Source organism: Lacerta agilis, chromosome 14, assembly GCF_009819535.1.
Source record: "Lacerta agilis isolate rLacAgi1 chromosome 14, rLacAgi1.pri, whole genome shotgun sequence".
NCBI lineage: Eukaryota > Metazoa > Chordata > Lepidosauria > Squamata > Lacertidae > Lacerta > Lacerta agilis.
Window position 1 is genome coordinate 10,226,768 of NC_046325.1, and position 24,166 is coordinate 10,250,933.

The window sequence follows — 24,166 nt, forward strand, 5'->3', positions numbered from 1 at the left end:
GTATCGCCACCACACTGGGTGTGTGGGGTCATCACCCCATGCCCCCCCATTTAGGAAGATGACTAAAGGATTCCGCCCAAGACCTGAAATCGCCAAAGTTGTGACATTTTGCTACAGGAAAGGCGAAACCTGCCAATGCAGGAAAATTCCTTTCTGGCCCTTCAACAGCAGCTTTGACATAGCAGCGCCTGCATACCTGTGGAGAAGAGGTTAACCTGCAAATTAAGAGTTAATTGAGGGAGTGGAGGGTGGGAGAAGCTCTGGAGCCCGGCTGCAATTTTCCAGGTAAGGCGCCTTCTATTGTGTGGGCTGGGGGGTCCCTCCCCTTACCTGGCCAATCCCCCTGGCAACGCCTCCCCCAGGTGGGATTGGGCACTGGCTGAGGTAGGCGGAGACCACAGGTATCCAGCCTGGGGAAGGCGATGCCAGCCCGACTAGCAGGAGCCGCTCTGGGATCCAAGGGAGCCGTGCGCGACCACGCAAAAGTCGCTCCCCATTTAATGTGGGGAACGGTTATTCCCAAGTCATTAATTATTTGTGTGTGTGTTTGTGTGTGTGTGTTAAAACAAAGAATTATTTCACATTTATATATAACACTAATGAGGAGCCTATCTTTTGCAACCTTTTCCAGAAACTTGTATCCATTGCCCAGAAGACCAGCATTCAAACAAGGACCACAGTCACTGCATCCCTAAGATATCAAATTTCCTAGCCTTTGATGACACTTTGGCTATTGTTTCAACTTCCTCTGCACTTCTATTCTCTCTGGTCACAGCCATGGTGCTGGGCATCTTCATTAAGCACCGGGACACTGCCATCGTCAAAGCCAACAACAGAAGCCTCACCTACATTCTTCTCACCTCCCTCCTCTTGTGTTCCCTCTGCTCTTTGCTGTTCATCGGAATGCCTAATGAGGCAACTTGCCTTCTCCGACAAACAAGTTTCGGCACCATCTTCTCTGTGGCCCTGTCTAGCATCTTGGCCAAAACCATTTCTGTCGTTTTGGCATTCATGGCTACCAAACCAGGATCCAGGATGAGGAATTGGATGGGGCAGAGACTGGCTTATTCCATTGTCCTTTCCTGCACCGTTGTTCAAGCAGGGATCTGCGTTCTCTGGCTGGCAACCTCTCCCCCATTCCCAGATTTGGACATGCACTCAATGACTGAGCAAATTATACTGTTATGTAATGAAGGATTCCGCCACCATGTTCTATTGTGTTTTGGGCTACATGGGCTTCCTGGCCACTGTCAGCTTCAATGTGGCCTTCCTAGCCAGAAAATTGCCTGACAGTTTCAATGAAGCCAAATTTATTCACCTTCAGCATGCTGGTCTTTTGCAGTGTTTGGCTCTCCTTTGTTCCAACTTACTTAAGCACCAGAGGAAAATACATGGTGGCAGTGGGAATTTTCTCGATCTTGGCTTCCAGTTCTGGTTTACTGGGTTGCATCTTTTCCCCAAAATGTTTACATAATTTTGGTGAAAGCCTGAGCTCAACAACAGGGAACAGCTAATACGAAGAAAGTAATAAATAAATTGATGAGCTTGTGTTTCAACAATATTTTTAATATCTACCGGTATATACAGTAGGATCATAAAAGAAGTATAAATGAATTGGAAGTATTAAACTATTTCAGTTATGTTGTTGCTTTGGATGTTTGGGGTTGATTATAGTCTGTAGAGTCTATGAGAGAAAAGTTCACAGGAGTAAAGTTCAACAAAGTATATTTAAATTTAAGTAAGAAATAGGTACCTAATAACCCTTCTAAATGATATAGACGCTGATTGATGCAGTAGACCTAAAGCATTTAAGTAAAGGTGGTAGATGGAGTTTTTCAGATAGTTAATGTTGATATTACATTGGATGCTCATGCATCATTTCTTATGCATGAAATAAAGGATTTGGCTATTAATTTCTTTTTATTCTATAGGACGTGTTTTTCAACCACTGTTCCGTGGCACAACTAGTGTGCCACGAGATGTTGCCTGGTGTGCCGTGGGAAAAAATTGAAAAATTACTTTATATATAGTCAATATAGGCACAGAGTTAAATTTTTTAACATTTTCTAATGGTGGTGTGCCTCGTGGATTTTTTTCATGAAACAAGTGTGCCTTTGCCCAAAAAAGGTTGAAAAACACTGCTATAAGGATACACGGGTGTGGGATTTTTACACAGATATTTGAATGCAAGAAAAAACCAACCCAGAGCAACCCTTCCCATCCATTTTAAAAGGGTAGGATTGTTTTTTGTATTTTATTTCCACAATATCTATGCCACTAACAGTATGGTCCTCTAAGTGGTTTATAGGAAAGTTGAAGAAGACACAATAAAGATAAAATCAGTTATACTAACCAGAAAAGTTGCCTTAAATGGTTATTGAAATTAAAGAGGTTCATCACTGGGCTCTGTTTTTCAAGCGGGATGGGGCTGTCTGATCTCAGCTAGGAAAAAATTTCCATACAATTGGCCCTACAATATCCAATGCATGTCTCCCGCTTGATATCAGCTACTTATCTGGCCACGGATGATCACTGACTATGGGTTTCCCCAAATATCTGTTATGTGGCAACTATATAAGTAAGCGGAGGGTCCTTAAGCTCAATCAATCAAACAACTTTTTAATGTGCCAACCAATGGCCATGCCATCATCCAAAATATCAACAGACACTAATTGTGCAAAACTACAACCTAATGTTATAGAAATCTTGTTACAAGGACAGATAAAATGGAGGATAGTCACATATGGATTGTGTAAGTTGGATCTCTGAGTCCCCTTTACAATTAACAGTTAATTTATCTAAATGATTCTCCCTCATCTTCCTCAGGAAAGAGCTGGGAGTAGGACTTGCCTCAACAAAAGAACTCACAGACAAGTTATTTGTATGTTTTACAATCTAAGAATTGTTTGATGTATATTTTGCTTACTTAAAAACAACAACTCCTGACATTAAAAATGTTTCTATTATTTTCTGTAAACCTAACACAATAAAAATGTTCAGTATTTCATCCTACACCCTTACTATCATGCACATGATTATTTCCCTCATCCCCCCCCCACCAAGCTTGAATGAGTAGTGCAGAACACTGGGTGTCCGATTGATTTTAATTCAGACAGAGGAACAGGGGTGTTTGAAGATGTAACAGACTGCCCCGAATGCCACCTTTCTTAGACATTTTTAAAACAGATGCTGGTTGCCCAATTATCTGGGATATTTTAACAGTGGGCATCCCATAAAGGATTGGTCTAGATTTCAGAAGTATTCTAAAATACTTTTGGAGTCTGGGGTTCTATGCTGGGGACAAGAATGTTTACTTCACTAGTTCAGTATGGATGATTTGTCGCAAATAAAGAAGTGATTGCCCCTCTTGTAATTATCAAAATCACCATAATCAATTCATCTGGGCAAAGCTTGACAGATTCCGAGAAGGCCACAGAAAAACAACAAGCCCTCCTGAAATCATTACAAGTACCTGTGCTTCAAAGAGAGAGAAGATTAGGGACAGAGAGAGGTAGAGCTCTGTCCTCTTGATCTGTTTCCATCTTTCCACAAGATAGGTCAAACTTCAAATCAGTATTTTCCAAATTAGCATTCAGAGCTTCCTTATGAAATGCTGTTACAGATAAGATGGAAGGATTCCCTTTTGAGAATGTGTTGGCAGAGTCAGATGCCACCCAGTCATCTTATTTAAATCAGGCTGATGTTAATAATATGTTCATGATGTAAGAACAGCCCTGCAGGACTAGGTCAAAAGCTCAGCATCTACTCCAGCCATTCTGTTCTAGAAATGGCCGACTAGTTAATGTTGCAAATTGAGAAATAGAGGATTGCCATGTGGGAGGGAAGGTGGCAATCAGGATGTTTGTGTTGTTTCTGGTTTTGCTGCTCCTAAACATGTTGCATGAAGCGCACACTGTTAAGTGCAACATACATAATCCTGTACATATTCCACATGAGTGGTATCAGCCAGGTGATCTTATTATCGGTGGGATGGCATCTCATATCCATTATGTTTCCACCAAAGTTTGTTCAACAAGCATCCTTCTCAGGACTTCATTAACTTCCATAGTAAGGAAATGGAACCTACATTACATTTAGTGATTATTTCTCTTTGTAAAATTGTCTGAAAATTGCTTTGCGGAAATTTAAACAGAATTTTTAAGGAACATGAAGGAACAGATAGGTGGGTGGGTGGACATTAACTATTGGTAATAAAATTAAATACTCAACATCTGTAAACTTAGAAGGTATCTAAACTGGCAACTGGGCATGTGGAAAGAGTAAGCTTTTGTGTTGTTGTTGTTGTTATCATTATCATTATTATTATTATACATAGACACAGAGTATTTCCTGTGCATGGCGTAGCTTTTTATTGCATCTACATATCCTCACATTCAGATATACATTTGCATGCAGAGAGTTGCCACTAGTCAGATAGTACTGAACTTGATGGACATAGTATGAACTTTTCTCCTGTTCCTTTTATGTTCATTTATCCCTAGGTTTCAAAATGCTAGATGCTAAAGATTCACAGAGATTTTATGGAGCATGAAGAATAGATGATGTTGAAAGTGTTGGGATATAAATCAACCTGCACTGAAGGTTGATATGTCTGCATGGGAAAGAGTAGATACAGAGAGGAATATAGAAGCTTCCTAGACTGTCCTGTAACCTGTGCTGAATTTCCTTTGGGCGCTAGACCGATATGCTTAGGGTTGCTGGTGTCATTTGCTGCTTCCTTCTTCTTCATGCTTGGCTTGACATCTTCCATGTGTCTCCTCCTGAGATGTAAGAGCAAGCATGGCTAGTTGCTTTCTCCACCTAAGTTCCTCAGAATGAGGATCTTTCCTACCAAGCATGTTTCTGTGCAATAATCATAGCTTATTTTCCTAAACTCTGTGTCAGTGTGACTATATCCAAAATTGCTTCATTATAAAGTTCATCTTCCACTGGTGCATTTGAATGCCATCTTTCGCCAGATGAAGTCTTTCCAGGTTCAGGAACACTTAGAAAGAGGCTAAGTTAAAAAAATCAGTAGCACACTCCTATAATACAGTGTTTTGGTTAAAACTGTAGAGTGATAAAGAACAAAACGGAGGAAAATACTGGGGATGAAGATAGTCAAAATCAAGAAGTCTTTCTCACCCCCACAAATTCTTTATGGTTGCCAATTCTGTCTATACATTTCAAGGGAGTATAGCTCTTATTTGGGCTGCAGACTAATGCAAAACATGCCTATGCTTGTTTAAAAAAAAAACATATTTCAGCAAAAGGTAGCCACACACATCTTTCTATCCAACAGACTAAGCTAAAGATGAGCCTTTGCATCTTGTACCCAGTCCCTATGGTCAAGCAGTTGAATTTCTTAGATCTTGAGTAGATGAAAACTGTGTGAGAATATTTTTGTACACTCATGAAATAGCACGTCACTTTATTTGCAGTGTTTTGACCAAGTTCTACCAGCACATCCTGGCCTTGGTGTTTGCTGTTGATGAGATCAACGAGAATCCCAAGATGTTTCCAATGTCACTCTTGGGTTCCACATCTATGACAGCTACTCTGATTCAAGGATGACTTATCGGACCACCCTGGACCTGCTCTTTAAAGTATATCACTTTATACCAAACTACAAATGTGGCATTCAGAAAAATGTAATAGGAATCATCGGAGGCCTGAGCTCTGATACTTCCACATCCATGGCAGACATCTTAGGTCTTTACAAGATTCCACAGGTAGGATTGTAGATCATGGGCAGTGGGGATTTCCCCTAAAGTACCCCATTGCCTAATTCACTTGCTTCCTCTTTTCAGTAGACCTTTGATGATTCATAAGAATGGTGTGGTTTCATAGGGGTAAATGAAAAGCAGCTGAAACATGTGGAATTGCTTGGGAGGGTATAATGTGGTGTCCCAAAGATGTGAATGGGGGGGGGCATGGTTGCAAAGACTGATCTGGTTTTCTGGCAGTATCACCAAAAGACATGTGAGGAATGTTCTTAAAGATTCTCATTTCCTACGGGTGTGTGTTGTCATCCTCTCCCATCACAGTCATCCCTTTTAGTTTCACATTGTCAGTAAAAGGAATATTAAACAAAATCTCTTCATCATCATCACTTTCTACAAACCTCTGGCAGTCCCCACAGTCTTCCCAGGTGCAGAAGACAGGAGCCCCACTGCCTTCCCTCTGCTCGTTCGGGCACCATGGTTGCAAAGACTGTATTTAGTACTTGTAATGGAGGATTGCTCCAAATGTGATAAGAGTAAATAAGAGTAAGAGTTCAACTTGATCAAGATTGTGAGTGTGTGTGTTTTTCAAATGGTAATTCTTCTAAAAAAGGCATGTTTGCACTATAAATAAATGTAATGATTCTGAACTCCGCTTTCCACTCTAAAATGTCTGGATTTCTCTCAATCCACCCAGATTTCATATGGTTCATTTGAACCACATGTGAATAATAAAAAAGCATTCCTTTCCTTTTACCGTATGGTTCCCAATGAAGCCCTTCAGTATGAGGGAATTATCAAGTTACTACTTTACTTCAAATGGAAATGGGTTGGGCTTATTGTTGAAGATGATGAAGGTGGAGAATATTTCTTGCAGACACTGGAGCCAATGCTTTCCAAAAACGGAATCTGTTCAGCATTCACAGAAAGAGTTCAAAAATATGAGCAGGTTTCCAGTAACATACTTGAAATGATAAAAAGCAAACATAATACATTGCCAATTTTTATGCAGAGCAATGCCAATGCAGTTGTTATATATGGAGAAAGTGCATCTATTAAATGGCTTGGGAAGTTTATATTGGCAGCCAAGTTAATTCATTTGATATTTCCTCAATATAAGAAGAGGTTATTCACAGAAAAGGTGTGGATAACAACAGCCCAAATTGATTTCACACTATACTCTATTCAAAAGATTATTGATAATGATATACAAATGTTTCATGGCGCTATCTCCTTCACAATTCACTCGAAAGAGATTCAAGACTTCCAAGAATTTATTAAGATTGTAAATCCTACCTGGGCAACAGAAGATGGTTTCATTAAGGATTTATGGGAAAATGTATTTAGTTGTTCGATTTCAACCTCCACTAAGTCTACATTTTTTGATAATACATGTACTGGAGAGGAGACGTTAGCTAATCTTCCTGCACCTCTTTTTGAAATGAGCATGACTGGCCACAGCTACAATATCTATAATGCTGTCTATGCTTTGGCACATGCCTTACTTACCATGTACTCAGCTAGAGCCAGCCACAGAAGAATGGAGGATGGAGGGTAGATGGTTTTCTCAGACCATGGAACCATGGCAGGTAATGTTTCCTCAATGACAAAATTCAATTATCATATCATAAAGAACAGTGGTGAGAAATGCCTTATCTATTATGTGATCGACCACCAAAATCTTTAGAAATTGTGAGCACCAGTTCTTTTCTTGCTCATCTTCTCAATTTTCGCTCTTCCTTGCCAGAGGCTGATGTCATACAACCATAATGATTATAACCTTATTCCTCCCATAGAGGACATTTTTGAAGTTCTATTTGCAGCACTTTCAATTGTTGAATTTTCACTGATTCACAAGTTCCCATGGAATCTCTGCCCCCCGAAAGCTAGATACCTGCATTGTGAATTGGAAGTGTTCTTTGACTGAAGAAAAGAAGTAAATCTATCTCATAAACCTATTACAACCATTTTAATGAGAGCATGACATCATATTTTAGACTCCTTTCTCTTTCCATCTAGCTGTACTCATTCCTCCAGAGGATATCATTCAATAACAGCGCTGGGGATGAAATTAAATTAGTGAACATGGAGAATTAGATGCTGGATTTGATATTACAAACTTGGTGACTTTCCCAAATAGATCATATTTCAGGATGAAAGTTGGGAGGTTGAATCCTCAGGCTCCTTTTGGCAAAGAATTCACTATCAAAGAGGACAAAATTGAATGGCACAAAGACTTGACTCAGGTGGGAAAATAACCCCATTGTAGTAGTAGTAGTAGTAGTAGTAGTAGTAGTAATAATAATAATAATAATAATAATAATAATAATTTATTATTTGTACGCTGCCCATCTGGCTGAGTTTCCCCAGCCACAATACAGCATTAAATATTAAAAGATTCCCTAAACAGGGCTGCCTTCAGATGTCTCTTAAAAACAGAATAGCTGCTTATTTCCTTGACCCCTGTGTTACATCTGGCTGTTAATTAAAATAAATTCAGTGACGCTGCTACTATTTAAACAACAACAACAACGATAATATTGTAATTGTGACTCACTGGTTGCACTTGGTGTTTTGTATGGTATTATTTTATTAAATGTTGTTTTTTTATTTGTTATATGTTAATAATAATAATGATAATATTTATTTATTTATTTATACATACATACATACATACATACATACATACATACCCTGCCCATCTGGCTGGGTTTCCCCAGCCACTCTGGGTGGCTTCCAACAGAATATTAAAATGCAATAATCTATTAAACATTAAAAGCTTCCCTAAACAGGGCTGCCTTCAGATGTATTTTAAAAAAACTGGTAGTTGTTTTTCTCTTTGACATCTGGTGGGAGGGCATCCCACAGGGCGGGTGCCACTACCGAGAAGGCCCTCTGACTGGTTCCCTGTAACTTGGCTTCTCATAGCGAGGGAACCGACAGAAGGCACTCGGCACTGGACCTCAGTGTCCGGGCAGAACGATGAGGGTGGACATGCTCCTTCAGGTTTGTAAGCTATCAAAAGACAGCACTGCCTGATAGCATAGGAGCTGACTCCTACGGCCGCCCCCAACTCCTAGCCAACCCCAAAGTCGAAGGGCATTCCCATTCAAATAGTGTGCGTGGACTGCGTCATGTGATCGATTATGCAAGACAGGGCTTACCAGGGCCCCCACAATATTTTACTCAAGTTGGCACCCCTACCTGATAGAATGCTCTTATGACCAAAAAGCTGCCCCTTCAAAAACAAACAAACAAACCCCACCCTTTTTTCAACATTGCAACAGAAAGTTGACAGGAGTTATCTGTTACCAATGCTAACAGATAATCTGATTTTTAATGTGTCACTATTATTTTTAACAAATACTAAATATTAATATTCAACTATTCCTGTATCTTTGAATAGGTGCCACCCCTTTCGGTTTGTAATGATATCTGCCATCCTGGTCACAGGAAGAAAAAGAAGGAAGGGAAGAAGTTTTGCTGCTATGATTGTGCTCTGTGTCCAGATGGGATGGTTTCAGATTTGAAGGGTAGCATATGCTATGTTATGTTATACCAAACTATTACTGAAGTAAAATTTGAGAAGTGCTTTTGCAAGTTAGTTATAATCAGCTTTGTGGGGTTTCTTAAATTGTGGTATTATGCATTATTCTCAATTTTCACTTAGAAATACTTACTTCTGTTAATCTTGAACACGTCGGGGGGGCATACACAGAGCCCCCAGAATGAGACAAACCTCTCCGGGCATCTTCCTTATGAAACACAGCTCAGGATGTCCATAAATCTTCAGTCCCGGCACACTTCCAGTGACACATAGCAGAAGACTATGTGCACTAGGGTGGTTCATAAAAAAAAGTGTGCTCCAAAAGTCTTATCTTACTACACTAGGGAGTATATAGCTATATCTGAAATTTAATGCATATCAGTTAATATCTGAACCTATTATCTAGAACCCAATTGTTCAACCTTTTCAGACCTAGACCAACATTGGAGTGAAAGGAACGATTCTGGGAATTGATGGAAGGAGGAGAAAGTGTATGGAAGAAAGGAAATAAGCTGAAGGAAGAGGGGGAGGAAGGGAAGGGAAGGGAAGGGAGGAAGAGAAGAAGGAGTAGGGGATAGGGAAGGTACCAGAATATGAAGAAAAGAGATGGAGGATGAAGAGAATGGCAGGAAGAGGACGGTCAGTGGCGGGGGCAAGAGCAGGAGTCCATGGTCGCAACCGCTCTGGGATTCAGAACTTTTGGGACAAAACCACAGAGCCATGGTGGCTAAAGTATTTCCATGATGGTCCCAGGAAAATCGGGACACCTGGAGGGTATGTAATCCACTGCCCGAGGGCCACAGGCTAACTTAGCAGGCTCAGAACAGGGTAACTTAGAGGGAAAGGGGATAGGATTGCCTTAGTCTGCCTTATGGTTATGGTTCACATGGAATAGCCTTACCCCCTATCCAGAATAACTACTCAAAAACATCACATTAAATTTAAGATTCTGCCCACTTCATCACTTGCTTTGGTGATTCAGGTGGGCCTCAAGTGGAAGACCTATCATTCCCTCAAGCTTTGTGGCCTTGAAGGAGCAAGTCTGACAGAGACTTCCTTGGCCTTAAAATATGCCACGATGGTGCTTACCCAATTATGGTTTCTGATTGAAGTCATACTGAACTTGCTTACCATGTTTTAAATCTGGCAGCCACAGCTTAAACTAAACTCAGCTAAACCTCTCTTCTTTTAACAATATTTGAGATTGGGATATTTTGAGATTATAATTTGGATGACTCTTTCTGCCAATTAATTTTCACCTGGAATGTGACTTGACTGCTGCCATAAGAAGAGACATTAGCTAGAATAACTAACAGACTGTAGAATAATACCAAAGGCATATCTATTTATTTCAGATTAATAAAGATTATAAAAGGATAAGGATGCTCTGGTGATTAAGAATCATCATTTTTTCTTACTTTTAACCCCCTTCCTTTCTGTGAGTACTTGCTGCAGAAGTGAAACTACATTCTTCAGCATGTCTTTCTTAAAGAGACAGACACAAGATTTCAAGGCAGAGACTGTTAAAGTGGTGAGAAATGTAATCCAATATGGTAGGGGTGGCCAACTCCCAAGAGACTGCGATCTACTCACAGAGTTAAAAAACTGGCAGTGATCTACCCCCTTTTTGGGGTTCAGGTCGGGGGGTTGGGTCAAAGTTGTTGAGTGTTTTTCAGGGAGGAGTAAAATGTTGAGCTTTTTTTTAAGGGGAGCCACAGTTGTTCAGCTTCTTTGGGGGAATCTACCAGTGATCTACCACAGACGTCCAGTGATCTACTTGTAGATCACAATCTACCTGTTGTACATGCCTGCAATATGGCAAAGATATTGTTGAATACCCCACTGATTATTGGTATTGTGTGGCATTTATTGGGTGAGCAATTAAAAGAGCTCATAGCACTCGGTCTGTATGGGAGTTGAAGATTGTGTTGAAAGGAATGCTGCACTCCCCATTGTGTTGCTATTATTGTTGGCTGAAAACAGTTTAAATAAGGCTTTTGTTATAGTATATATTTAGATGATACTTTGCCTTAGTATATTCATTGTGAATATGTCCTTCGCTAAGACCCAAAGCCCATTCAGCGGTGGGGCAGCAGTAAACCTGGCTGAGGAGAAAACAAGTCTTCAAAACAGAGTTCTGTGCAAGGTTCCCATGTCATACTGAACAGAATGGTCTTAGAGTGCAGCCCAAGTTCCACCCCCCTCTGGTTCTGGCCATGTCACCAAACACCAATTTGGGGGGGTGAGATTGACACCAGCCTTGATTCAGTCAGCTTCATTTCAGCTGGCTGAGAACTGGCTGACCCATCATGAGCAAGTTATACTGGTGTATCTTCATCTAAGCTGGAGTTGGAGACTGAGCCCAACTGAAATGAAAACCAGGAAGCTGAAGCAGAGATCCACTCCAGCCTAAATTGCTCATCAAGGCATATCTTGCCATTGGATTGTCCCCTTAATAGCCATTGAAGGATCTCCACTAAAAACAATGCCATTTATGTTTTTTTAAAAAAAATCATACATGTCATATTCTTGAAGCAATTTGGCAGAAAGTGTTTTTTTTTAAAGTCTCCCTAGTGAATATATTAGTTTGGGTGGAAATGTAATAAAGCAACAATCAGGAACAATATTGGTTGCTTTCAAATTCTCATTCATTATTTGCCTTTTCAGAGATGGAAACTTGTGCCAGTTGCCCGGAAGATCAATATGCAAACAAAGGGAAGGACGAATGTACTCCTAAGACTCCAAACTTCCTAGCTTTTGAAGACACTTTGGGCATAGCTTTAATTGTATCTGCACTTTTCTTCTCTCTGGTCACAGCTCTGGTGCTGGGCATCTTCATTAAGCACCGGGACACTGCCATCGTCAAAGCCAACAACAGAAGCCTAACCTACATTCTCCTCACCTCCCTCCTCTTGTGTTTCCTCTGCTCTTTGCTGTTCATCGGAATGCCTAATGAGGCAACCTGCCTTCTCCGACAAACTGCTTTTGGCATCATCTTCTCTGTGGCCCTCTCCAGCATCTTGGCCAAAACCATCTCTGTTGTTTTAGCATTCATGGCAACTAAACCAGGATCAAGAATGAGGAAATGGGTGGACAAAAGATTGGCTTATTTTATTGTTTTATCCTGCTCCAGTATTCAGATAGGGATCTGTGCTCTGTGGCTGGCAATTTCTCCTCCATTCCCAGATTTAGACATGTACTCAATGACTGAGAAAATTGTATTGTTATGCAATGAAGGCTCAGTCCTCATGTTCTACTGTGTCTTGGGCTATTTGGGCTTCCTGGCCATTATCAGTTTCACTGTTGCCTTCTTAGCCCGGAAGTTACCAGACACTTTTAACGAAGCCAAGTTCATCACCTTCAGCATGCTGGTCTTCTGCAGTGTTTGGCTGTCCTTTATTCCAACTTACTTAAGCACCAGAGGAAAATATATGGTGGCTGTGGAGATCTTCTCCATCTTGGCTTCCAGTGCTGGGATACTGGGCTGTGTATTTCCCCCCAAATGCTACATTATCGTGTTGAGGCCCAAGCTAAACACCAGGGAGCATCTAATACAAAGAAAAAAATAAATAACAGGAGAATTTGTTGATTCAATTATTTTATTGATATTCTATATAGGTACAAAAGATGGAAATGAAATAATCCATTTGAAGGAATGAAATAATTTCAGGCATTTTGGTTTCATATTTTTGGTGAAATGATTGTAGGGTGCTTGTTTTTTTAAGAGCTGGTGGGAGAAAAGTTCGCCATAAGGTATGGAGTTCAGCAAATAACATATACATAGGAAATGGGAACCTGCCTGAACAAAATTCCACTGTCCTTCTGATTTAGGAAGAGGCTGAGAGGTTCAGTAGAAATAAAGTAAAGGAGCAGTTCAAGTTTTCAGAAACTCCCAGCTGGTTTTATAGTGGAGACAGTAGTATAATTCCATATGCTCAAAATAAATATTTAACTAGATATATTATAACTATTGATTTCTGGTTATTCTATTGACTATATTGGTTTTGGATATTTACATGTATGTTTCAAAGAAAGAATTCATCTCATATTTGTCTCCAAGGAGCTCAATGTGGCATTCATTGTCCCCCACCCTCCCCCATTTAATCCCCACAGCAACTTTGTGAGACTGAGAGGCAGTGACTGGTCCAAGGTCAGGCAGTGAGTTTCATGGCTGCGTGGAGATTTGAACCATGGGCTCTCAGGCCTTAGTTCAACACTGAAACCACTACATCACATTGACTTTCTAGTTATCACAAAGGAAGGCTATCTTAATATTCAGGCCTTAGCTATCAACTTTCACTCCAGCCTTGGGGCATTTGCTTCAGACTGCCATCATTAACCAACTTTCCTGAGTGATCTTATTTCTCCTAACTGGTGATTAACTCCCCTTTCTTCATTGACCAGAATCCCCAGCCAATCAGAACCTGTCATTACCCATCAAAATGAATTCACCTGATCCCGTCCTCACATATAAATACTAAAAGCAGTCATGTCTCTGTATCTGGACCCTGAGTTCATCTTCTGAGGCCCTCTTCCATGTGCCTCCTCCTTGAGAGGTCCGAAGGGTGGCAAGACAAGAACTGTCTTTCCCTGCAGTTGCTCCCCATCTGTGGAATGCTCTCCCCAGGGAAGTTTGCCTGGCCCCTTCATTATACTCCTTTATACGCCAGTTAAAAACATAGCTTTTTAACCAGGCCTTTGGTTGTGTTATGGCCTGGGACTCGGGCTCGGACTCAGAACCAGAGGAGTCTCAGTCTGTACCGGATCCTCTGCCTCATACATCATCTGAACCAAGTCTGGGGACTGATCCTGAAGAGTCCCCCTCTGCACAGATTCCCCTGCAACAAACACCAGCTGGGTCGAGTCAGGGGCCTGAGCCTGTCCTGGCTCCAGATGCAGAGATTACCTCGTTGCCTTCAGCTGGGCCATCACTTACAGCTGTTCCACTACTGGTTTGGCCAGGGGAGGCTGATGCAGCCACTGGGTCTAGTAATCCACTGGCATCTCCCGAGCTGCAGAGACTCAGTACTTGCAGGAGGAGTGCTCACCTTCAGGCGAAACAGGGAGGTGAGTCACCGAGGGATCGGGACTTGCCGTTGCCCCAACTAAGATAAAAGGCTGTCAGACCCTGTCCCAGGTTGTGGGAGCAACATTGCTGTATGCCAGATCCTGCCTGTGATCCTGTAGCTGTCCTTGCCTGGTTTCCTGCCTTGGCTCTATTGGACTGACTCCTTGCTGAACTGACTCCTTGCTGAACCTTCGGATTCTGAACCGGACCTAGACCTCATTTTGTGGATTACCCCTGGACCCAGCACAGGTTGATGTGATTTACATCCTAGGCCCTTTTAAAATGTGTTTTTTTGGGGGGGGCTATTGGGGTGTTGTTTTTATTTTTATGTATTTTTTGGTTTTATGTTTTGATTTTATCCTGTGAACCACCCTGAGACCCCTGGGTATAGGGCAGTATATACATTCAATAAATGAATAAAATAAATAAATCAGTATCTCCATCAGAACCTGTCACCAAGCAGCTGTTTCTAAACAGGGTAGCAGCACAGGAGCATTTGATGGTTATACTTTGAACAGAGGTCACTCACAGGTGTGCTTCAGCAGTTCTGAGATTTCAGAAGTGATTATCTTCCCTGTAATTATCTAGATCACTATAATTTATTCATACGCTCAAAGCTCCAGTGATTTTTGAGAAGGCAGATGGGGAAGGGAATTCAAGAACTAAGAATGAAATGGGTATAAGTAGTCTAGTAAATCCACAGACCAAGTAAAACTATGAACAACTGAGAGGCAGGCAGGGCTTTGTCATTTTAATCACATTTCTTTGTTCCTTATACAGGTGTTCATATTGCTGTTTACTATTTGGAATTCAAGCAATGATTTTGTCTCACAGCTGAGGGTAAAGATAACATGGACATATGTCCCTTGTAGAAAGTGTTGGCAAAGTCAGCTACCACTCAAGCCATTGGGTTTAATTCAAGTTGACAGGAGTGTTGACGATACAGACTAAGAGACCTGAGAGAGACCATGGGTAGGGGGAAATTTACTGCCAGGCTTGTGCTTCTTTTTTTGCTGCTGCTGCTGCTGCTGTCGAACATGGTGTGCAAAGTGCATAATGTTAAGTGCATGAAAAGTAAGCCTGTATATATTCCACATGAGTGGCACGATCCTGGTGATCTCTTCATCGGTGGGATGGCATCTCATATACATTACATTTCTCCAAAACCATTGTTCAACAGAAAACCTCATCAGTCCTCTATTAATATACCATTGTGAGTCAATGGTCTTTTAATTATTTTTATTACTGATTATTTATTTGAGACTGAGGTCAAAAGTTCTTTGCTTGATTTGAAGAACAGGAATAGAATATATGTATTGGTAAATCATGCGCTTGGTGGACAGTTGTTTTTTGTTTCCTCTCTCATAAACTAGATGGTTCAAGCTAAGGATTATGGATCTGTGTACACAGCCCTTGTATCAAAAATGACTATTGTTGTATATGATGTGTTGTAATACTTTTTCATGTTGTGTTATTTTGATTCCCTTTTAGTGACTGTTTGTTAAGAACGTGAAATGCTCAACAAGTGAATATAGAAGGTGCCTCTGGGAAACAAAAATTAAAGAATCCAAGAACTCTGGCCAGGCGGGAGATCAGTTTTAAAATCTTCAAACAGTTTTACTATTATAGTATTGAAGCAAATTCCAGTCGAAATAAATTAAAGGACAAGGCCCTGTTTCGCTAATTCTTCCTCAGCTAGATTTTCATGGTCAAGGTGTACAGAGAATTGGTGCACCTTGACCATTAAAATTCCCTTCAATACTATAATAATAAAACTGTTTGAAGACTTTAAAACTGATCTCCCACCTGGCCAGATTTCTTGGATTCTTTAATTTTTGGCCTCTGGGAAACAGGCATTTTAAAGCATTAACCTTTTATGATCCAATCACTCTCTGGTCTGGCTGAAGCACACAGCTGCTGAGTTTTCAAATTAGAAAAGGGAGCATGTAGCGGGTAGTTTTTTTATTTCACTAAATTTGCACACATTCATACACATTATGCCTATAGTTCTGCATTCTTGGAGTGAGCCACTTGCAGCCTTAGGACTGCTTCATGACCAAAACCTCATTCCACATACATGGGATTTAGAAGAAAAAAATGAGAGAGAGATGAAAGAATTGGGTGGGAGAAAGAGAGGAACTTCTTTGATTGGAAGACATGTGCATTCTATAAGCCATTAAAAAAAAAAAAGATCTTCAAATCCAGATATTAGAAGTTCATTTTCTCTTTCATGGAAAAAGTCCATAACAATTTTCCAGTCTTTAATAAATGTCAATAATGATTTTTTTTTCTAATTAAGCACATTATCTTTGCCATCTCAGCTAAGTCCAATAATTTTATCAACCATTCCTCTATAGTAGGCATGGCTATATCTTTCCATCTTTGTGCATATAACAATCTCACAGCTTTAATCATATACTGGAATAATTTCCTATAGTACTTTTTCTAGTTATGTATCCAATAACTCTAAAAGAAAAAGTTCTGGCTTCAATTAGATATTAACCTTTAAAATCTGCTGTATCAATGTATGCATTTGTATCTATTATTTTGAAAGCTTTTTTACATGTTCACCAAGCATAATAAAATATCCCTCCATGTTCTTGGCACTTCCAGCAAACACCTTTATACATTCTGAATAGTTTCTCTGGAGGTAAGTACCAATGATACATCATTTTATAAAAAATCTCTTTAGAGAATTTTTAAGAGAAAGTTTACAATATAAACTTTAACCCTTAGTCCACATATATTCTCACCGTTACATCTCTATATTATAACATTTTTTGCACATTTAATCATGCATAGAATGGACAAATAGTGTGCTAAAATGATTTAATTCTTCCATCAAATAACAATGCACTTTATTTGCAGTGTGGTGACAAAGTTCTACCAACACATCCTTGCCTTTGTGTTTGCCATTGATGAGATAAACAAGAATCCAAAGGTTTTGCCCAATGCCACTCTTGGGTTCCACATCTATGACAGCTACTCCAATTCAAGGATGACCTACCGTACCACTCTGGATGTGCTCTTTAAATCACATCATTTTGCCCCCAACTACAAATGTGGTATTCAGGAAAATGTAGTAGGAATCATCGGAGGAATGAGCTCTGATACCTCCTTCCGCATGGCAGACATCTTAGGTCTTTACAAGATTCCACAGGTAGAATCTGAGCAAGGGGATTTCTCTTAATTATCCACATGCCTCTTTCAAATAGGAATGTGATGATTCAAAAAGAAAAAAAAGTGGTACAATTGAAACAAGTAAAATAAGCTGAAAGTATATTTGAGTTTTATGTGAGAGGAGGGAAATTTGAAAGATTGTGTTTTGTGAAAGGTTTATCTAAAGGGATGAAAATTATATTTAGAGGAAAATCTCATCCTGATTGTTTGTGTGGTGTGCATTTATAAACATAAAAAGTTGTCTGATATTGCCTTAAACCTGGACCATCTAGCTCAATAGGCCTTCAGACAGAGGACATTCCCAGCCGTAATTGGATAGATGCTCAGGATGCAATCTCCTGTATGTAAATGAGACATTGCACCACTGAGCTCTGGTCCTTGCAATATTTTATGTGTTTCAAATACCAGGGAATATTATTGTAATTGCCTGACGTGCTCTGGTCCATGGGGTCATAAAGAGTTGGACACAACTAAACAACTAAGCAACAACAACAATTATTGTTAAAAAAAAAGTTGGGGATCTTACTGTAAGGAAATAATTAGATAAATAAGAATATAATGAGCTACACTTAAAACTCTAAGATATCTCACTTTTTGGTGTTTTGTTCCCTTCTTTTTTCAGATTTCATATGGTTCATTTGAACTAAGATTGAATGATAAAATAAAGCACCCTTCTGTTTACCATATGGTCCCCAATGAAGGCCTTCAGTATCAGGGAATTGTCCAGTTACTTCTGCATTTCACATGGAAATGGGTAGGTCTTGTTGTTGTGGATGATGAAGGTGGAGAAAATTTCTTGCAGACTATGGAGTCAATGTTTTTGAAGAATGGAATCTGTTCGGCATCCACAGAAAGAGTTATAAAAAACATGAAATTCTCCCCTGAGCTGTCTGACATTGTGTATGATGTGAAGAGTATTTTACCAAGTTTCTTGCGGAACAAAGCCAAGGTGATCATTATTTACGGAGAAAATCCAACTATTGCATGGTTGGGATGCATGATAACGGGAGCAATGATGAGTCAAGCAGTATTTCCTCACTACAAAAACCTGTTATCTACAGCAAAAGTGTGGATAACAACAGCCCAAATTGATTTTACATGGCATGCTGTTCAAAAAGTTATTGACAGTGATATACAAATGTTCCATGGTGCTATCTCCTTTGAAATTCACTCAAAGGAGCTGCAGGGCTTCCGAGAATTTCTTCAGATTGTAAATCCTTTGTGGGAAGACGGAGATGGATTTATCAAAGATTTCTGGGAGCAAGCATTCAGCTGTTCACTTTCAAACTCCTCTGTGTCTACATTCCTTGTTAATCCATGTACCGGAGAAGAGGTGCTAGAGAGCCTTCCTGCACCTTTTTTTGAAATGAACACAATTGGTCACAGCTACAGTATCTATAATGCTGTCTATACTTTGGCATATGCCTTACATATCACATGTTCAGCTAGAACCACACAGGCAAGAACAGGTGCCAGGAGCAAACTATTTCATCAGAATGTGGAAGGCTGGCAGGTAACATATGGAGAATCCAGTGTCAATGCACATTTTCATTGTCACATGTAATGCTGACAGATTGAGCACGTTCTGGAACTTTGTACTTCAAGGATAATAAAACTTAAGTCATTTTATTTTATCAAAGATGGAATCAATTTGTACAATTGTTTTTTTTTTTTAAAAAAGTAGATGATGCAGAATTTCATAAGCAGCACACTAATAATGTGCATTTGAGGAGTGATAACTAAGTATGCAAGCTATCAGTTATGAAAACAGAGACTTTAGGGCTAATCGTTTTAGGTACAACAGTTGTCCTAGCAGATGAAGGGGCATACAACTTGTTCTTTAAAGAGGATACCATTGTTCCTTGCAAGAATTGGGTTCAGTATTGACACTGAATCAGTGTCTGGAGATGAAGATGGAGTAGCAAGAGGGCCAACAAAATGAAGCTGAATTATGACAAGACGGAAGTGATTTTGGATCTTTTTGGAAGTTCTCTTGGCATCATTTTCAATAGTGGAATTTGCATTGTACAATTAGGTGCCATACCCTTCCTGTATCGGTTTCCAAAGCGTGGACACTCTCCATTAGGTTTAAATAGACTATTACAACACTTTATTAAAAAAAAAAAACCATGTTGATTTTCTTATTTTCCCACTTAGCTTCACTCATTCCTTCGGTTGATCTCATTTAACAACACTGCTGGAGATGAAATTACATTAAATGAACATGGAGAGCTGGCATCTGGCTTTGATATTACAAACTTGGTCACATTCCCAAATAAATCTTACATCAGGGTTAAAGTGGGAAGTCTGGGTCCACAGGCTCCTTCTGGCAAAGAGCTCGTCATCGATGGGGGCAGAATCAAATGGAACAGAGATCTTGCACAGGTGGGGAAATGGCAGCACAGTCTCTCAAATACCAAAAATTCATAGTCATCAAATGAAGTGGGAGGGCAATAGATGGAAAGAAAACAAAGGAACCATTCCTTCATACAAATAAATCCAAAATTCACTGGAATGTCACTAGTTGCATTCATAATACCACTAATCCTGCCTTCATGTGTATGAACATATCTAACTCTTTGTGTTCATTGTTGGCCTGTAATTAAAATGAGAATGGCAAGTAGCAGACAGAGCCCTTTCAGTGTTGGCTCCTGGTAGGGTTGTGCACAAATCAATCCCTGGCAGGAAAGGCACTTGCAAAGGAACACCCTGCATAATAGGATTTTTCTCTCACCGGCTGGTGACTGACCTAGATACAAAATGGAAGGATGTCAAGATACCCTAATTGACTCAAGTGACAGTGATGCTGGACTTAAGCTTAGGTTTTGGCCAGGACCTGATGTGGGTTGTAAGTGTTGATCCATATGGCTATCAAGAGGCCCTTGCAGAGCTTGACTGAGGTCCAAGGCAATCAAATTCAGCATATATGTAAAGAAAATGCAATTTGATCCTATTTAACTCGAGAAGAAAAAAAATCTGAATAATGGGGGATTTGCAAACAGGGAGTTGAAAGGGAATATTATTTACATACTGCCATCTGCATCACCTCTCTCTATATGCTTGTTGATATATTGAAAGTACTCTTCCAGATATAGGTAGGTAGTCGTGTTGGTCTGCCGTAATCGAAACAAAATTTAAAAAAAAAATCCTTCCAGTAGCACCTTAAGAGACCAACTAAGTTTGTCATTGGTATGAGCTTCCGTGTGCATGTACACTTCTTCAGATACACACCCTTCCAGAGTTATTTTTGCAGAAGTTCTGCTGGTTCTGCTTCAGCAAGATATGTTCTTCTCCATGCTTGGTAATTCAATCATTAACAATGGTTTCCCTCAGCTTTCCCAAAACACACATTAAGCAAACCAGGCTGTAATTTCAAAGGTATATGATGTGGATAGAGAGACGCCCCCCCCCCCCCGGCCTCTAGAATGGGAACTCAAGAATGGCCACCAATTCAGATGCCTTTGAAATTGAAGACAATATTCTCATGGCCTGCTAGCCTTCATGACCGTGTTCTATCTCCACAATCAGAAGCAGTATACTTCTGAATACATGAGCATGTATAGTCAGGTTGTGCTTGCAGGCTTCCCACTGGCCTCTGGTTGGCCAGTTTGAGGACAGCATTCTGGACTAGATGGGTCTCTGGTCTGATGCTGCAGGGCTCTTATTATGGTCTTAAACTTTGGATAGGTGCCACCCCTTTCGGTGTGTAATTCTCACTGTCCTCCTGGTCATGGGAAGAAAAAGAAGGAGGGAGTGAAATTTTGCTGCTATGATTGTGCTCCATGTCCAGAAGGGATGTACTCAAATGAGAAGGGTAAGAAAACTCATTAAAATATTCCAAATCATACAATTTATTGCAGTAAACTCTGAGTAGTTCTTTTCCAAGTTTACCATCATTTATTATTCCTATGTGTGCTTGTTTGGGGTGTATGTTAAAACATAGTTCTATTATTTCGTATTTATATATCACATTCATTATCATGAGGAATGTTTCTTTCAAAACATGGGCAGTACATTTTAGCATCAAGATCCAAGATCATTGTGATGAAAAAACGGATGCTATCAAATAAGGTAATAATGTTAGCATCAATATATCACCACCATCATAAACTTTTATTGCACTAGCCAAAGACCATGACACCACCCAAAAACATCAACATCTACAGTAAAAACTGGTGGGAATGAGCTCTCCAGCCATTGAGCAAATCTAGGTGATTAATGTAAAACACTTTACACTGCCCTCCATAAGAAGCATACAAATCAGCTAAAAATGCCTCTCAGCTAACAATGGAAGAAATGACAAAAAGAAATAGACCATGCCTGAATTCTACGTCATTCATTACCCTGTAACTCCAGCCTTGTATAGCATGTCGGTGGCTTTACATTTCTCCCCTCCATATAGTCTGGGCACCATTGTTTATGCAGATATGCCAGCTTGTTGGGTCTCTGGACCGTAATAAAGATTGTTGTTGTTGCAGATATGCATTAATTTTAACTCCTTTGCTTTTGCAATGAAATTGATAGGACACAGTTTTTATGCATTATATTTCTGGTATGTCTGTAGAGCTGGGTGAGACTGAACTACTGGATATTCCTTTTTTTTTTTTTAATTGGCATACAGTGCCTCTTTCCCTCCCCAGAAACTTGTATCCATTGCCCAGAAGACCAGCATTCAAACAAGGACCACAGTCACTGCATCCCTAACATATCAAATTTCCTAGCCTTTGATGACACTTTGGCTATTGTTTCAACTTCCTCTGCACTTCTATTGTCTCTGGTTACAGCCATGGTGCTGGGCATCTTCATTAAGCACCGGGACACTGCCATCGTCAAAGCCAACAACAGAAGCCTCACCTACATTCTTCTCACCTCCCTCCTCTTGTGTTCCCTCTGCTCTTTGCTGTTCATCGGAATGCCTAATGAGGCAACTTGCCTTCTCCGACAAACAAGTTTCGGCACCATCTTCTCTGTGGCCCTGTCTAGCATCTTGGCCAAAACCATTTCTGTCATTTTGGCATTCATGGCTACCAAACCAGGATCCAGGATGAGGAATTGGATGGGGCAGAGACTGGCTTATTCCATTGTCCTTTCCTGCACCGTTGTTCAAGCAGGGATCTGCATTCTCTGGCTGGCAACCTCTCCCCCATTCCCAGATTTGGACATGCACTCAATGACTGAGCAAATTATACTGTTATGTAATGAAGGATCCGCCACCATGTTCTATTGTGTTTTGGGCTACATGGGCTTCCTGGCCACTGTCAGCTTCAATGTGGCCTTCCTAGCCAGAAAATTGCCTGACAGTTTCAATGAAGCCAAATTTATCACCTTCAGCATGCTGGTCTTTTGCAGTGTTTGGCTCTCCTTTGTTCCAACTTACTTAAGCACTAGAGGAAAATACATGGTGGCAGCGGAGATTTTCTCGATCTTGGCTTCCACTTCTGGCTTACTGGCTTGCATCTTTTCCCCAAAATGTTACATAATTCTGGCGAAGCCTGAGCTCAACAACAGGGAACATCTTATACGAAGAAAGAATTAAATAATAGTTCTGTTTGCATTCTCATTAATGTCATTGAAATCCTACGTAGAATCATAAAGGAAATATAAATGAGTTGGAACCAAGTGAAAGAATCAAACTATTTCAGCAATTTTGTCAGTTTTTTTGGATGAGTTGTAAAAAGGGTGTCTTTTGTTTTAGGGGCTGTAGAACTGATGAGAGAAAAGTTCCCAGGTGGATATATAAAGTTCAGCTACAGAAATAAAAGTTTCAGTAGGAAATAGGAAAATAAGAACTCTTCTGCCATACTGATCGGGTGAGAGGCTGAATGGTAGAGTAGACAGAACATTTAAGTGTAGGTATTAGGAACTTTTATGAGTGTTATAATTGTTAGAGTGGATAGACTTGTATAGTTCCTTGTGCATGAAATAAAATTTTAAGTACTGTTATTCTACAGGAAACATGAGCTATGGATTTTTACATGCATAATTTATAGATAAATCTTTGCACATCAATACTGCAGGGTAGGATTGTTGCTTAATTTTAACTTTGAACAATTTCTACACCGCTTAACACATCCCGCTTTCCAATGTATCAATAATAAGTTTATTGTGCTAGTGAAGACCATGACAAAACCATACAAACACAGGCAATATATTCATAATATAATGCAAAACTTCTGTTTAGACACACAGAAACATGTGTTGTAAGTAAGAATATAAATGGGGAGTCTCCATGACTACATACAGTGTATTTCAATTTTGACCTCCAAATCCCCCTTATAATTTACTATTTTTTCCCCAATCCCTTCTTCCTAATCTTTCTTGTTACCATCACAAAAAGGGCCACTTTGTTATGACAGATATGTTTTCTTCAGCAGTTTTACTACTAAGGATGCAGCAAAATCGTTGCAGAAGTGATTATTTGGCCTGTAATTATCAAAATCACAACAATCAATTCACATGCTCCAAGCTCCACTGGGTCTCCTGAAGGCAGCAGGAAAACCCCAGATCTAAAAGGATTATAAATACTGCAATATTCCATAGACCTCTAAGATTAGGGTCAGAAGAGGGACAGGGCACTGCCATTTTGATCCTGTTGTCTTTCTCTATGTTGGTGTTTATATACTGGCATTCATACCATGGTTTTATAAC

General features: G+C 40.0%; 2 protein-coding genes across 2 annotated transcripts; both read left to right on the top strand.

Annotated features, from left to right (window-relative positions):
• The first annotated feature begins 7,876 nt into the window (after positions 1 to 7,876).
• LOC117057371 (vomeronasal type-2 receptor 26-like) lies at positions 7,877 to 12,839 on the top strand. Its single transcript, XM_033168213.1, has 3 exons — positions 7,877 to 7,969; positions 9,130 to 9,256; positions 11,938 to 12,839. Exons 1-3 carry the CDS (start codon positions 7,877 to 7,879, stop codon positions 12,837 to 12,839), a joined length of 1,122 nt encoding a protein of 373 aa, XP_033024104.1.
• A 2,536-nt stretch (positions 12,840 to 15,375) lies between these two features.
• Positions 15,376 to 23,054, top strand: LOC117057373 (vomeronasal type-2 receptor 26-like). Its single transcript, XM_033168214.1, has 5 exons — positions 15,376 to 15,551; positions 17,207 to 17,498; positions 18,141 to 19,031; positions 19,676 to 19,903; positions 22,140 to 23,054. Exons 1-5 carry the CDS (start codon positions 15,376 to 15,378, stop codon positions 23,052 to 23,054), a joined length of 2,502 nt encoding a protein of 833 aa, XP_033024105.1.
• Positions 23,055 to 24,166: the final 1,112 nt, after the last annotated feature.

What these genes read in the sequence shown, in the direction of transcription:
- LOC117057371 (XM_033168213.1), top strand. Translation starts at nt 7,877, where the DNA reads ATGAAAGTTGGGAGGTTGAATCCTCAGGCTCCTTTTGGCAAAGAATTC. An exon ending in GGCACAAAGACTTGACTCAG is followed by an intron (nt 7,970 to 9,129) that starts GTGGGAAAATAA and finishes ATCTTTGAATAG; the next exon opens with GTGCCACCCCTTTCGGTTTG. An exon ending in GATGGTTTCAGATTTGAAGG is followed by an intron (nt 9,257 to 11,937) that starts GTAGCATATGCT and finishes TTGCCTTTTCAG; the next exon opens with AGATGGAAACTTGTGCCAGT.
- LOC117057373 (XM_033168214.1), top strand. Translation starts at nt 15,376, where the DNA reads ATGGTGTGCAAAGTGCATAATGTTAAGTGCATGAAAAGTAAGCCTGTA. An exon ending in TCCTCTATTAATATACCATT is followed by an intron (nt 15,552 to 17,206) that starts GTGAGTCAATGG and finishes CTTTATTTGCAG; the next exon opens with TGTGGTGACAAAGTTCTACC. An exon ending in GGAACAGAGATCTTGCACAG is followed by an intron (nt 19,904 to 22,139) that starts GTGGGGAAATGG and finishes ATTGGCATACAG; the next exon opens with TGCCTCTTTCCCTCCCCAGA.